Source organism: Genypterus blacodes, unplaced genomic scaffold (assembly GCF_046128005.1).
Source record: "Genypterus blacodes isolate CSIRO-AG114 ecotype Tasmania unplaced genomic scaffold, CSIRO-AGI_Gbla_v1 ptg000012l_1, whole genome shotgun sequence".
Lineage (NCBI taxonomy): Eukaryota > Metazoa > Chordata > Actinopteri > Ophidiiformes > Ophidiidae > Genypterus > Genypterus blacodes.
Window position 1 is genome coordinate 6,050,001 of NW_027466826.1, and position 12,494 is coordinate 6,062,494.

General features: G+C 41.0%; 1 protein-coding gene across 1 annotated transcript in view; it reads left to right on the top strand.

The window, feature by feature from the left end:
- The window catches only part of piezo1 (piezo type mechanosensitive ion channel component 1 (Er blood group)), a 43,485-nt gene that overhangs the window by 19,527 nt on the left and 11,464 nt on the right, over positions 1-12,494 (top strand). The window contains exons 6-29 of the mRNA XM_076164091.1: positions 1-206; positions 2,166-2,337; positions 2,654-2,758; positions 3,048-3,120; positions 4,078-4,205; positions 4,351-4,430; positions 5,025-5,205; positions 5,544-5,649; positions 6,051-6,232; positions 6,556-6,704; positions 7,081-7,239; positions 7,371-7,474; positions 7,810-7,973; positions 8,066-8,242; positions 8,336-8,461; positions 8,944-9,144; positions 9,718-9,922; positions 10,172-10,276; positions 10,455-10,611; positions 10,740-10,983; positions 11,109-11,205; positions 11,434-11,599; positions 11,859-11,948; positions 12,116-12,195. The exon at positions 1-206 is cut by the window's left edge and continues 8 nt beyond it. Of these exons, the coding sequence (XP_076020206.1) occupies positions 1-206; positions 2,166-2,337; positions 2,654-2,758; positions 3,048-3,120; positions 4,078-4,205; positions 4,351-4,430; positions 5,025-5,205; positions 5,544-5,649; positions 6,051-6,232; positions 6,556-6,704; positions 7,081-7,239; positions 7,371-7,474; positions 7,810-7,973; positions 8,066-8,242; positions 8,336-8,461; positions 8,944-9,144; positions 9,718-9,922; positions 10,172-10,276; positions 10,455-10,611; positions 10,740-10,983; positions 11,109-11,205; positions 11,434-11,599; positions 11,859-11,948; positions 12,116-12,195 (3,457 nt within the window). The remainder of the gene's footprint in view (positions 207-2,165; positions 2,338-2,653; positions 2,759-3,047; positions 3,121-4,077; positions 4,206-4,350; positions 4,431-5,024; positions 5,206-5,543; positions 5,650-6,050; positions 6,233-6,555; positions 6,705-7,080; positions 7,240-7,370; positions 7,475-7,809; positions 7,974-8,065; positions 8,243-8,335; positions 8,462-8,943; positions 9,145-9,717; positions 9,923-10,171; positions 10,277-10,454; positions 10,612-10,739; positions 10,984-11,108; positions 11,206-11,433; positions 11,600-11,858; positions 11,949-12,115; positions 12,196-12,494) is intronic.

Genomic DNA, 12,494 nt, shown 5'->3' on the forward strand with positions numbered 1-12,494 from the left:
CTGCCCTCTGCCTTCTCAGCCATCTACTTCCTGCTCTTCATCAGTGTGTGCACGTGGTGGGCGTGTCACCTTCCCATCAGTCAGCTGGGTTTCAACGCCCTGTGTGTGATGGTTGGCTTTTTCACAGCTGGCCACTTGGTTTGTCTGTACCTGTACCAGAGTGTGCTGGCCCAAACCTTGTTCCCACCACACAGTCTGTGGGCCCGGTAAGACCCCCCACTGTGTAACACTTCTAATACTACTAATGTGCACAACCGTATCAGGGCTCCCACTGTTGGGATTTAGAAAGTTGAATCAACTAACTAACTTACAAGTCTAGCTGATTGCAAATCACTCTCATGGTGTTTATTTTCTGGCTTTGTGACCAGAAGATAAGTTCTGCTTCATCCTTCATCATGTTGTAAACATTGACACCCACTTTGACAGGAGTGGCTCTGTCAACTCTACACAGAGAGGAAATCACGTATTCAGTCAATTGACATGTCTACAAAATGTCACTCAAAATGCAGTTTGTCCACAACCGCGTTGTTCCTAATGTTCTAGTCGAGTAGACAAAAGGAATTGTTTCTTGAGACCTTGGAAGGATGCAATGGTCACACTCTTCCTATCAGGAAGTCTTCAATTGTTATTAATTTGCTTTCCTTTGGAAGGAAAGAGAAACAGGACAAAACAAGACCAAAGAGCGTGAGAGAGTGAGAAGAATCAAATGAAATGTAGCTGCAGAGCGGTGGAACAGGGGGGTTCCTGCACTGGAATGTGTGGAATGAAAGGTTGGTTTCATGTCATGGATGCTGAGTCACCTCACTTCCTCTCAAAACCTGCAAACCAGTGAGAGAGACGAGCAAGCGCTACAGCATTCCACTATGCTGCAGTGTGGTTACTCTCTGTCATCGCTGCTCAGTGTCACATAAACAGTGATTTCTCAGTCCTGTGTGAGCGTTCCAGAATTCACATCTTTCAGCACAATCTGTGTGATCCTCTCAACACATTTTGCTGTAAAATATAAAGCAACGACAAAGAAGAGAAAGACAGTGAAGACAAACAAAGCCTTTGCTCTGTGTTTGTTGTGCTTGTGCATCCTTGGACAAAGTGATACTACAGCGATTTTCCAAAATGATGATCATGATGTGCAGCTCATTTACATCTGAACTCAGTCATTGACATTGTTTTGTGCAAGTTGCATTATTCTGGAGATATTTGATGCTCATATATCAGGTTCATAGTCAAATTCATAGTCATAGACACTTTTTTTTTGACATGCTGCAGTCTTTAATCTAAACCTTTGATTCAACTCTGTCAGTTACCTGCTCATGTTCTATACTGAATGGTCTATTATTACTTCATGGTTTTACATGGGACTCTCATAGATTGCTATTAATATGTCCTGGCAAACACATCACAGTCTTTTTGAGTTGAAGTTCTTAATCAGTGTCGCTTATTAGTCTGCTCACAGGTCCGATAAAAGGGGAATAGTTTCGAAACATGTGACTGTATATGACAAGTGTACTCATTGTAGTCATTTTATCAGCCAGCACAGTCATGATCCAGTATCCTGCCAATAAAAACTGTCAGCAGGATTTCGGAGCTCCTGTTTCTTGGTCACCTGTTTGTTTAACTGCTTGCATCAGATTTCCGCTCACTTAAGGTTCATATCGTATGTCGCAACTACACAGCTCTAGTCGTTAACATGCATTTGGCAGCAGTGTACAGCCTTTAAGTTACTAGTTAGGATGTATCTACTTCTATGGGAATTCATATTTGTACAGAGTGCTGAGCTTAACAACGTACATCTCGTAACCTGGAAAAGCTTTGCAGCGCATAGTGACATTTATACCACGAGACAGAAGTGTGTCCTAGAGCTACCTTTAATCAACCAGGCCTTTAAACCTTGCAGATGTCCTGGTTGTGTGGATGCTGGGGCCTATTTAAGCCTTCCTCCTTGCTCTCTGGAGGATCATCATTGAATCATTAAATAACTGTTTTGTTTTGTGTTTGCTTTATTCTTATTTGAACGCGATCACGTATCGGTGACCGTGCATATCAGTGAGTCTTTCCTATCGCTCAGGTTTTAGCGAGATTAGCTGCTTATTATTATAGTAAAGGGAGGGATGGACATTCATTCCCAGAAAGCTAAACAATTGCTTTCTCTCTTTGTTTTGCTGCAGGCTCTTCGGTCTGAAAGACATCATCCAACCTGGGAACTGCTCCTCGCCTTATGACCTCAGCCTTAACTCCCACCATGACTGGCCAGTTTATGTCAACCCAGGGATTCTGTTCCTCCTCTACATCACCATAGCAACTGTACTCAAGACAGGTTGTCATGGATCTCCAGAGCAGGTATCTACCCTGACTCTTTAGAGTTAGCCTGCAGAGGTCGTAACATGTTTGTTGCATGAAGGAGCAGAGGTATTTGGCATGATGCTCTGTTGGTGCCATCATAGCGGTCAATTATATAATCCCAGATGTGTCTGTTGTCTCAACTGTTGCTTTGATGTTTTCATGTACGGCTTGATAGTCTGATTGGTTGAATGTGTGTCTTGCTGAATTGCTAGAAATAAAACGTTGCCTCACTTCATACATTTTAGTTATATAGTCTTTGGTTTTGGGAAGTCTTGGGAAGAGCTTTTTTGGATAAAGTTTTTCTATTGAACAGGATGAGGAAGAGCCCCAGCAGCAGAAAGGGGAGGAGTCAGTTGAAGAGAAGGTGGAATTAAGACCATGGAATCAACAGAAAGACTGTTATCAGGAGGACACACAGGTAACTACTCTACTAACTGTGTCAGTGAGTAAGTTTGTGGGCTGGTAGTGACTGGACACTAAAGATAGAAGTAAAAGCAAATAATTATATAATTCCTGCACTTAAACAGCTATTCATAAACTTCAGTCTAAATATATTTTGAAGGCCAATGCCAAATGTTGACAAGTCTGCAGTGTAATAATCATCCTTCATTTTAGAGGTGAGACCCCCTTCCATTTAGTTATGGGACAGTATATAGTTACTGTATGTCTTTAACATGTTTCTATGCATGTGTGCCTGTATGTTTCAGCTCATGCTCTTATCTCTGGGACCAGAAGGCAGCAGAGCGGGAACCATGACTGGGGAGAGTCATCCAGATCTGGGTATTATATTAATAAGCCTCCAAATTCAGTTATCTAACACACTGGGCATTACCCTGGCAACCATTGCATATCATTCATCATCATTTCAAAGTCGTAATATTGAATTTTAGGCCTTAATGCACAATTCACATTTTTTCTTTTAGATTTGACCATTAAGTGTTATGCATGTACCTGACATCGGTGGGCTGTGTCAAAGCTGGCACCATGGTTCTAAGTAATTCTGAGTTAACAAGGTTGACATTATTTTCTATAAGTAGCAGCATTCTTGAGATATTTGGCGTTTACTCACCAGCCCTGCGCATGCAAATATGTATGTAATGTATATCACAGTAAAAGCTAAACATGTAGACGTAAAACTGCATATAGAACCGTGTTATGCTACAATGATGGTTATGCATTGTCAAATTAATTTTCTCTAGGTACTAAGTTGTATTTGTCCTAACAAAGCCCTGCATGTGTATCTCTACAACAGTCTCTCAGCTTTTTAATGTTAAAAATACAGATGCTTCAGGGTCAAATGTCACAGGAAATCACGCTCTGAAACAACAGTTGACATAATTGTATCTAACTCAACTTACAACATCAGAGTAGCTTTTAGAGGCTTTCCACTTAGTAGGTGAACGGCAAATATCTCCAGAAGGCTGCAACTGACCTCATTCAGACGCAAACAGCCAAAGTATCACTTTCAAGAAAGAAATGAAATTGGTCTGCGGCACAAGTTCAAAGGTCAAGATACTAACAACTTGCCTTGGGCTGCCACATTTGATTTATGTATTCTCTATGTCCTTTCATGCCTTTTTGTGCAAGCATGAACAATTCAAAACAGACAGGAAATAGGATTCTGGATGGGAAACATCATCAGAGTGTCACCCATGATGATGTAACACAAATATCTGATTGATCTGCCTGAATCATTCATTATTTGTATTTTTCTGTGTACTGACATTTTTTTGGAAGGTGTCTTGGAAGGTCAATTGGAAGGTGTCTGTAGCGCCCCCACCTGGCAAAAGCGTGAAAGTCCTTTTTTTCTGCTTGGAAAAGTGGTCATGCAACAAAGTTACGTCTGCGCTCTCATCGCCATGATGGTAACTCACCTCAATCACGATTTAAACTCAGACTTGTATGCTTTCCATTCACAGGATATGTGGGATATTTTGTGCAACATTATTGACTCAGATGAACTTAATGTAGTACTTTAAAGTTCTCATCGACTTTTTCCATGTTGTGCAGGTGTGGAGCATCACTTACCACAGCTGGCTCACGTTTGTGCTGTTGTTGTGGGCGTGTCTCATATGGATGCTGCGTGCCAGGTAGGAAGATATTTGTCATTTTGTATTGGTTTCTAATTATTTCTGTGTACGGTATGAGTTAGTTTATCATGAACACCAAATCTATGTTTTCTTTAATAAGTAATGCAGTGAGGACTTTTCAAATGAATCAGCACTTACAGCAGAAAGAATAAACAACATTATTATACAATTACTGCCAACTTGAGATTGACCACAATGGATTATTAAACTCCAGCATGTTTTAAGAGTCTAATCATGGACCGTACTATTAGAAAGATCTATCTGCCCCCAGTCTCAGATTTGAGATGCAGGGCTGTAAAGTTTAATGGCACTTTTGAAGTCTCTCCATCTGTCTCCCTCACAACTTTTGACTTTTAAAAATATGAAACCCCAAAATGTGTGTAACATTCTAAGAATCCACCCCATAAGAACATGAAGCCTCCTTCACTGACTAGGCTTATATGTTGAATGATACAGGAATGAATATCAATGTTTTACAGTTGATGAACTGAGCTGAGCTGTTGATGAGATGCTGCTGCAGCCCTTTAACTAATACGTGATGAATATCCTAATAACTGACTAAGTGTGTTATGTGTTTGGTTTGACATTTTGCAGACGGCACGCAGCCACCCTGTGCTCCCCGTTCATCCTGCTGTATGGCCTGGCTCTGTGCTGTCTGCAGTACGTCTGGGCCATGGAGCTGCAGCCTGAACTCCCCAGCACAGTGGGCAGCATGAGCCTCAGGCAGCTGGGACTGGACCAAGCCCAGTACCCTTGCCTTCGCCTCGGAGCTATGGTGAGATCACGTGATTGGATGATTACACACTCGTCATGGGACTTTCAATGTCACAACATCTCTAGACTGTTACAATACAACTTTATGTATTGTAATAGGGTATTTTGAAGTCATTGTGGTTTGAAAACTACAATATATGTAAATTGTGAAAGAGCCTTAAGTTGTCTTCTTTCTAATATAACTTAGAATGACTTGTAGGATTAAATATAGAACTTCATCAGTGTCAGTTCTATTTGTAGTTGAAAAGAAAGTACAAGCAAGAGCAATTTTGCAACTTAATGTAATTGTACCTTATAACCAACACCCATATCTCTCTGTTTGTCTGTCTGTGCCCCCAGCTGCTCTTCACTTTAACCTTCTGGCTGCTGTTGCGTCAGTCTGTGAAGGAAAACTTCAGCAGGCAAAGGAAAATGACTGCTCCACTACAGGAAGTCACTACTGGAGGTGACACAACACACAAACATTGTACTTTTGAAAGGATTTCTTCTGTCCAAGGTTACACAATTAGTGATCGGGTTACTTGAATTTAAGTCTATCTAGAATGCTAAATTATCATCCAGCAATCTTACAGCAATGACATCATCATACTAACAGTGATGTAATTTTAACTACCAGAATCAAACAGAAACATTACATACATATTACTTATCATTATTTATTTTTATTTATTCTTTTATTATTCTTATTTTATTGAAATTATTTTTGTCCCCTCTCTATGTATAGAAATAGTCTCTAAAATGTACTGCATGCTCATTGTCACGTCCAAATTTTGCAAATAAAAGAAGACAACTGGATAAGTGAAACCTTTCCAGCCTAATAGTCCATTCTTCTTTCCTTTCCTTTAGACGAGCATGCTGGTAATGAGTCGGTGCTCAAGGTGCTGGGCGGCATGGTGATGAGCTGTTATGCCAAATACTGGATCTACGTGTGTGGAGGCATGTTCATCATGGTCTCATTTGCTGGCAAGCTGGTTGGATACAAGATCATTTACATGCTGCTGTTCCTGCTCTGCCTCTCTCTCTATCAGGTATCGACACATCTGCATTTTGTTTTGTATGATTAGAATGATTAAATGTAACAGTACGTCATTTTGACCATCATTATTTAGATGATCTTCAATTAGCATGTTAACAATGGTGACGAACAGAACTTTAACCAGAATTCATCAATGTTTCAATTCATAACCTGAGGCGCTGTGCTGTGTTTCCAAAAAGTTCACTTGCTCATACGAGGAATTTTTGAGAAATGCACGAGTACTTTTCTCTTAATGTCATGCTACTCTACCTCCCACCCACACTATAGATTACACTGACAGTGTGTTTCTCCTCATGTCCTCTCCCTTTCCTCCAGGTTTATTATTCTCTGTGGAGGCGGCTGCTGAAAGCCTTCTGGTGGCTTGTTGTGGCCTACACCATGTTGGTTCTCATCACCATCTACACCTACCAGTTTGAAGATTTCCCCAACTACTGGATGTCCTTAACTGGTTTCACACACGAACAGTATGTCGCGATAAACCAACTTCAATCTGTCTCCTGTCCTGGGACCTGCTCATACTTCATCCTATATGTCTGCCTCTCTCGCTTTGTCTGTGTCTCTCTCTGTTTCTCCCTCTTTCAGCTTGTTTCTCCCTGTCTCTGTTTTCTATGTCTCCCCTCTCTCTCTGTCCCTGTCTTTTCCTCCCTCGGCCTCTTATCCTCTCTGTACTCTCTACTGTATTTCTCTGTATCTTTCCTTCTGTTTCTCCCTCTGTCTCCGAGTGCAATATGTGGATTCTGGATTAAAGCATGTTGACGTTATAATAGCAGAGAACATGTATAGTGTGTGTGGCTTATGTCAAGTGTGTAGTGTAACCCTATTTGTTTGGCTCTTGGTCAGGCTTGCTGATATCGGCCTGGAAACGTTCGCCCTGTCTGAGCTCTTCAGCAGCATCCTGATCCCTGGATTCTTCCTGCTCGCCTGCATCCTGCAGCTTCACTACTTCCACAAACCCTTCATGAGAATCACAGACCTGGAGGATGTGACACCCATACGCAGGTAACACACAGACCCAGATTACACACAGACTAACACATGTAGCATGCCAGCTGCCCTTTATCACTCATAAGTTACGACCAGTTTTGATTAGTATATTGATAAGGCAAGATGTGTCTCTCACATTTGTTCAGGAAGAAGAATCGGGAGAAGAGTGAGGGAGCTGCTGGGAACACTGCTGCAGGCTTTGAAGAGGAAGAAATGGTCCCTGGTATAGATAACGAATCTGAAGATGAAGGTACAAACAGAGTCAGTTAACAACATGCCAACCTTTAACATGTTCACCTGAGGAATTACAGCTTACCTTTACCTTGTAACAGATAATCACACACATGACCCTGTCTGGATCAATCTCTAGCTCAATAGGTCACCCTTTGATTGGTTGAGAAATTGTTCAGATCATAGTGACATCAAAAATGAGCCGCACTAGAGTTTGGTTGGCAAATTAGACCAAGTTTCCATCAGCTTTGTCACAGAACAATACTTGTTGGAGTACAAGACCTGATTCAACCTTCTATTTAATCCTTAAAATAACTTAACTTAACTTCTACCTGATTCTCTTTCTCTCCCTAGAGTTATTGCCCAGTAAGTGGGGCCTGGTAATGGACAGGTTGCTGGTTCTTTCCGGAAAGTTCTCTGACAACCTCACCAAAGTTCAGGTATTTCTCTGGAGGCTGCTGGAGCTCCACATCCTGAAGATGGTGGCCTTCTTCTCTGTATGGGTTGCTCTTGAAGAGGTAAAAAGAAGCTGAGTAAACACTCTTTTAGCATGGTCATTGTGTGTTTGGAGTCATTTTGAACCAAATCCTTGTCTTGTGTGTACTGCCAGCCGTCAGTGATGAACCTGGTCCTAGTGGTGTTGTGGTCTCTGGCCATGCCGTATGGCCGCTTCAGACACATGGCCTCCTGCCTGTCTACTGTCTGGGTGTGTGTCATCATTGTCTGTAAGATGCTTTATCAACTCAGTGTCGTCAACCCTGCTGAGTACGCCAGCAATTGTACCTTGGTAAGACGCACACACACACACACACAAGTATCACACACATAAGTGCTTATTGATGAATTAAGTTAAAGGTGAATGTGTCTTGTCTCCTCCCAGCCTCTGGCAAATGAAACCAACTTGTCACCAGCGGAGATGATTAACTCTTCACTTTATAAGGGGCCGGTCGATCCAGCTCACTGGTTTGGCATCAGGAAAGATGCTACTGCACTGGGATACAGCAAGGTACACGCAACCCATTATAACTAGTAGAGGGTGCCATTATTCCCTTGCATTTACAATCATTTGCTTTCTGTCTGCGTTGTGATTGGATCTCAGCTGGTAGGTTGTTCTGTTGTTTCACATTTCCTCTTTGCTCCATGGACGGTCTAATGTTACGTACATTGTTATTCAAGCAAAATCTCCAGAGAATGGAGGATTTTCTCCGTCGTATATCATTGAGGAAGGACTATGAGTTGAGATATGTTTTTATGGCAAGGTGTTAAGAAAAAAGTTTCTGTTTTGGATGTATTTTTATGACTTTCCATAAGGGTTTTTATTGTTTATGAATTGAATATAATACCTTTTTGTTCAAATTTGTGCTTTTGTGCTTTTTTCGACCTCCTTTTCTCTCTTTTTAAAAGTTAAACAAAATAAAACAACAGTGAGACTGCCGACCAATATATTCATGTAGTAACTGAACAAGTTGTTTGCACATTTCTTTCCAGAACCATTTAATAGTGCTGATGTTGTTGGTGTTTGAGGCGACAGTGTACCGTCATCAGACTCACCACTACATTCAGCTCCAGCGATCTCCCCCCACCATCCACACTCTGTTCCCCTCTACCACCAGGGACACTCTGGATCAAGGTCTCATCTCCTGCATCAAGTACCTCCTCAACTTCACCTTCTACAAGTTTGGACTGGAGGTATGCCCTAATAGAGATTATGATGTCATAGATATTTACTGGAGCAGCAACTGTGTGAATCCGAGGACACAAAGACAGATCAAAGAATACATTTTGACAGCATGAATAGACAAAGAACACAATTTATGAGCCATAAAGCTGCAATAGTTTCGAGATCTGCTGTTCCTGGCTTTCGGCCAAGTATGAGGTCTGGCATATTAAAACTTTGTTTATACTTAATAGGCAATAAATCAAAATTGTAAATTCCATCTATACAGTATTTTAAGTACTGACTGAGATTTTGAAATAAAACAAACAATTTGCACTGTAATACTGAATGAATGTTTCCTAAACCTGCATATGACTTTGTTTTTAGGTTTTTATTTAACTATTGCCTGTTTAGAGTGTCTATCTAAAAATGTCATACAGATGTTGTCATTGATTTCTTTTTCAGTTTCTATAGGAAGAGGACTTGCGTTTTAATTGCATTGAAAACTTCTAAATCTGTATTTAAGCATAAGGAATTTCAGTTTTGCAAACCTACAATCTGTTAACCTACTATTCTGTTTCATCTCTGTGTGTACCTTTCGAAAGATTTGCTTCCTGATGACAGTGAATGTGATCGGACAGCGGATGAACTTCCTGGTTATAATCCATGGTTGTTGGTTAGTAGCCATTTTGGTGAGGCGGCGCCGGGCGGCTATTGCTAAGATATGGCCCAAATATTGCCTTTTCCTATCCATCTTCATGATCTACCAGTACCTACTGTGTGTGGGTATGCCACCTGTCCTCTGTATAGGTGAGTACAAAGCAGCTTAAAGTCAGTCTGATGTACCAAATATAGCATAATAGTTTGTCACTGGAAAACATGTCAAAGCATGGAGATAATAATGAAAATAATGATTACACTTGAGGGCACCACTGATGACAACAAGCCTTTAAGTATCATCCAGCCAGTAGATTGTAGGTCTGTTGGTTGAACACAGACTGATACACATGTGTAAGGATGTCAATTCCAGTTCCTGTCTGTCTTTCACCTTTATTATAGACTACCCGTGGAGATGGAAAACCCCAGTGTTGATGAACTCATCTTTTATTAAATGGATCTTTTTGCCTGACTTCTACGTCCTGCCAAACTCTAAAAACCTCATAGGTCAGTATGAGTGTGTGAGACTGTAGATATTACAGTGATATTGCAACAACTTTGGTGATATTTGCTATTCACGTACCAGACCTGTCGATGTCCCATACGGACTACAATGAACCCTTATAGAACCACAGAACATGATCCATAGAACGCATAAAGAGGATAATTTTGTGTATGTCCACAGCGGACTTTGTCCTCCTGATGTGTGCGTCCCAGCAGTGGAAGGTGTTTGAGTGTGAGCACACAGAGGAGTGGATGGTTCGAGCAGGAGAGAACACAGACGATCCTGACCCGATGGATGGTCGACTGTTTAACCCTGCTCCCAATTTTGTCAACTGCAGGTAACTAAGTCACCTGTCTCCCTGTTTGTGTGTCTGTATCTGTGTGTCCCACTGTACTTAAAGTAACATCTGCCCATCTCTCTCTCTCTCTCTCTCTCTCTCTCTCTCTCTCTCTCTCTCTCTCTCAGGAGTTACCTGGACATGGCTAAGGTTTTGGTGTATCGTCACCTCTTCTGGTTTGTTTTGTCAATCATCTTCATCACCGGGGCAACAAGGATCTCTGTGTTTGGACTGGGTTACTTGCTTGCCTGCTTCTTTTTTTTGCTGTTTGGGACAAAGTTATTAGTCAAACCGTCTAGGACGCGTCTGGCCCTGTGGGACTGTCTCATCATCTACAATGTGGCAGTGATCATATCTAAAAATCTGTTGTCAGTAAGTCAAACACACACAAAAACATTGAAAAGTATTAAAACTCTACTACTGTAAAATGAACGTTGTGAAAAAAAATTCATTCATTCTATTTGTGTGTGTGTGTGTGCGTGTGTGTTGTGTTTCAGATCCTGGCCTGTGTGTTTGTGTTTGAGATGCAGAAGGGTTTCTGTTGGGTGATCCAGCTCTTCAGTCTGGTTTGCACAGTCAAAGGTTACTATGACCGTAAGTACCGAACATAACAATAAGACATTACAACACCGATGAAGAGTTGTCTGTGTACGCTTGATCTCTAGTAATAAATATTTAGAGAAGGAACTCTGTATAACTTTCTAGCTAGTGATTGAATTAAGTGAAGTAATTTGTTTTATTATTCGAAAATCTAATAGGAAGAAGTTTTATTTTATCAAATAACTGTATCTTTCTTTCTGTTATTCGTTATTTTCCTGCCAGCAAAGTCTGTGAGTGACAAGACATGTAACCTTCCGGTAGAAGAGGCAGGGATCATTTGGGACAGTATCTGTTTCCTCTTCCTGCTGCTCCAGAGGCGGGTCTTCCTTAGTTTCTACTTCCTGCACATCACGGCAGACCTGCAGGCTTCTGCTAGACAGGCCTCCAGGTAAGACACACTGAATGGATGTAGAAGCGAATAGCAGAATAGAGGGAATTCATATAAACTGGGCCTTTAAGAGTGTCATTTAATCTTCAATGTTTTGAACTTTAATGGTCCCTGTGTGTCAGTTCAGGGCTTCTTGCAACACAATAAGAATACACTTGACTGTGGTTTCTCATAATTCGTAAATCTGTGACTATAACAGATAACATTGTGATAGACCTGTCCCTGTGTTGTGTCATTTAAACATGCTTCTTTCTTTCAGGGGTTTTGAACTTTTCAGAGCAAGTATAATTAAGAACATTAAGTTCCACCAACAAGCTGAAAAGAAATCTCTCTCACAGCTGAAGCGATCGTAAGTAGTGAAGTTCAGCAGCCTCCTTTTAAGAAGCTTTGTGATATTGTGTATTTAAAAATACTGTAGAAGTAGATACCGAAATGTGGAGGATGAAATAGTGAATGAAGCATAGACGCAATTTCTTTTATTCTTGACCGCTCTCTTTTCTCTTTCTCTCCTTTCAGGATGCAGAGAATTCGCTCCAAACAACAGAAGTACAGAGATGGACATAAATGTGGAGAATCCACAGAGGTTCCAGCTGCTGGTAGGAATGATTGGCAAAGTTATAAAACAAGCTGAATGAGAAGTTGAATAGTTGGAATAGTTGAATGATTGAATAGTATTTGTTTTGGTATCGGCCTAAAAAGATGGAGCGGTCACTTGTGGCTCTTTTCACATCAGAGGAACAAAGGATAGTATTTGTGGGATATGAAGAATATGAAGTTATAATCACCATAAAGAGCAACACCACTGCTGCAAATAATGCCAGACAGCAATGATGAGTCCTCGGGGAAATCAAGAGGGTTTTGCCATTATATAAATATCTTATCTCCCCTCCATGGA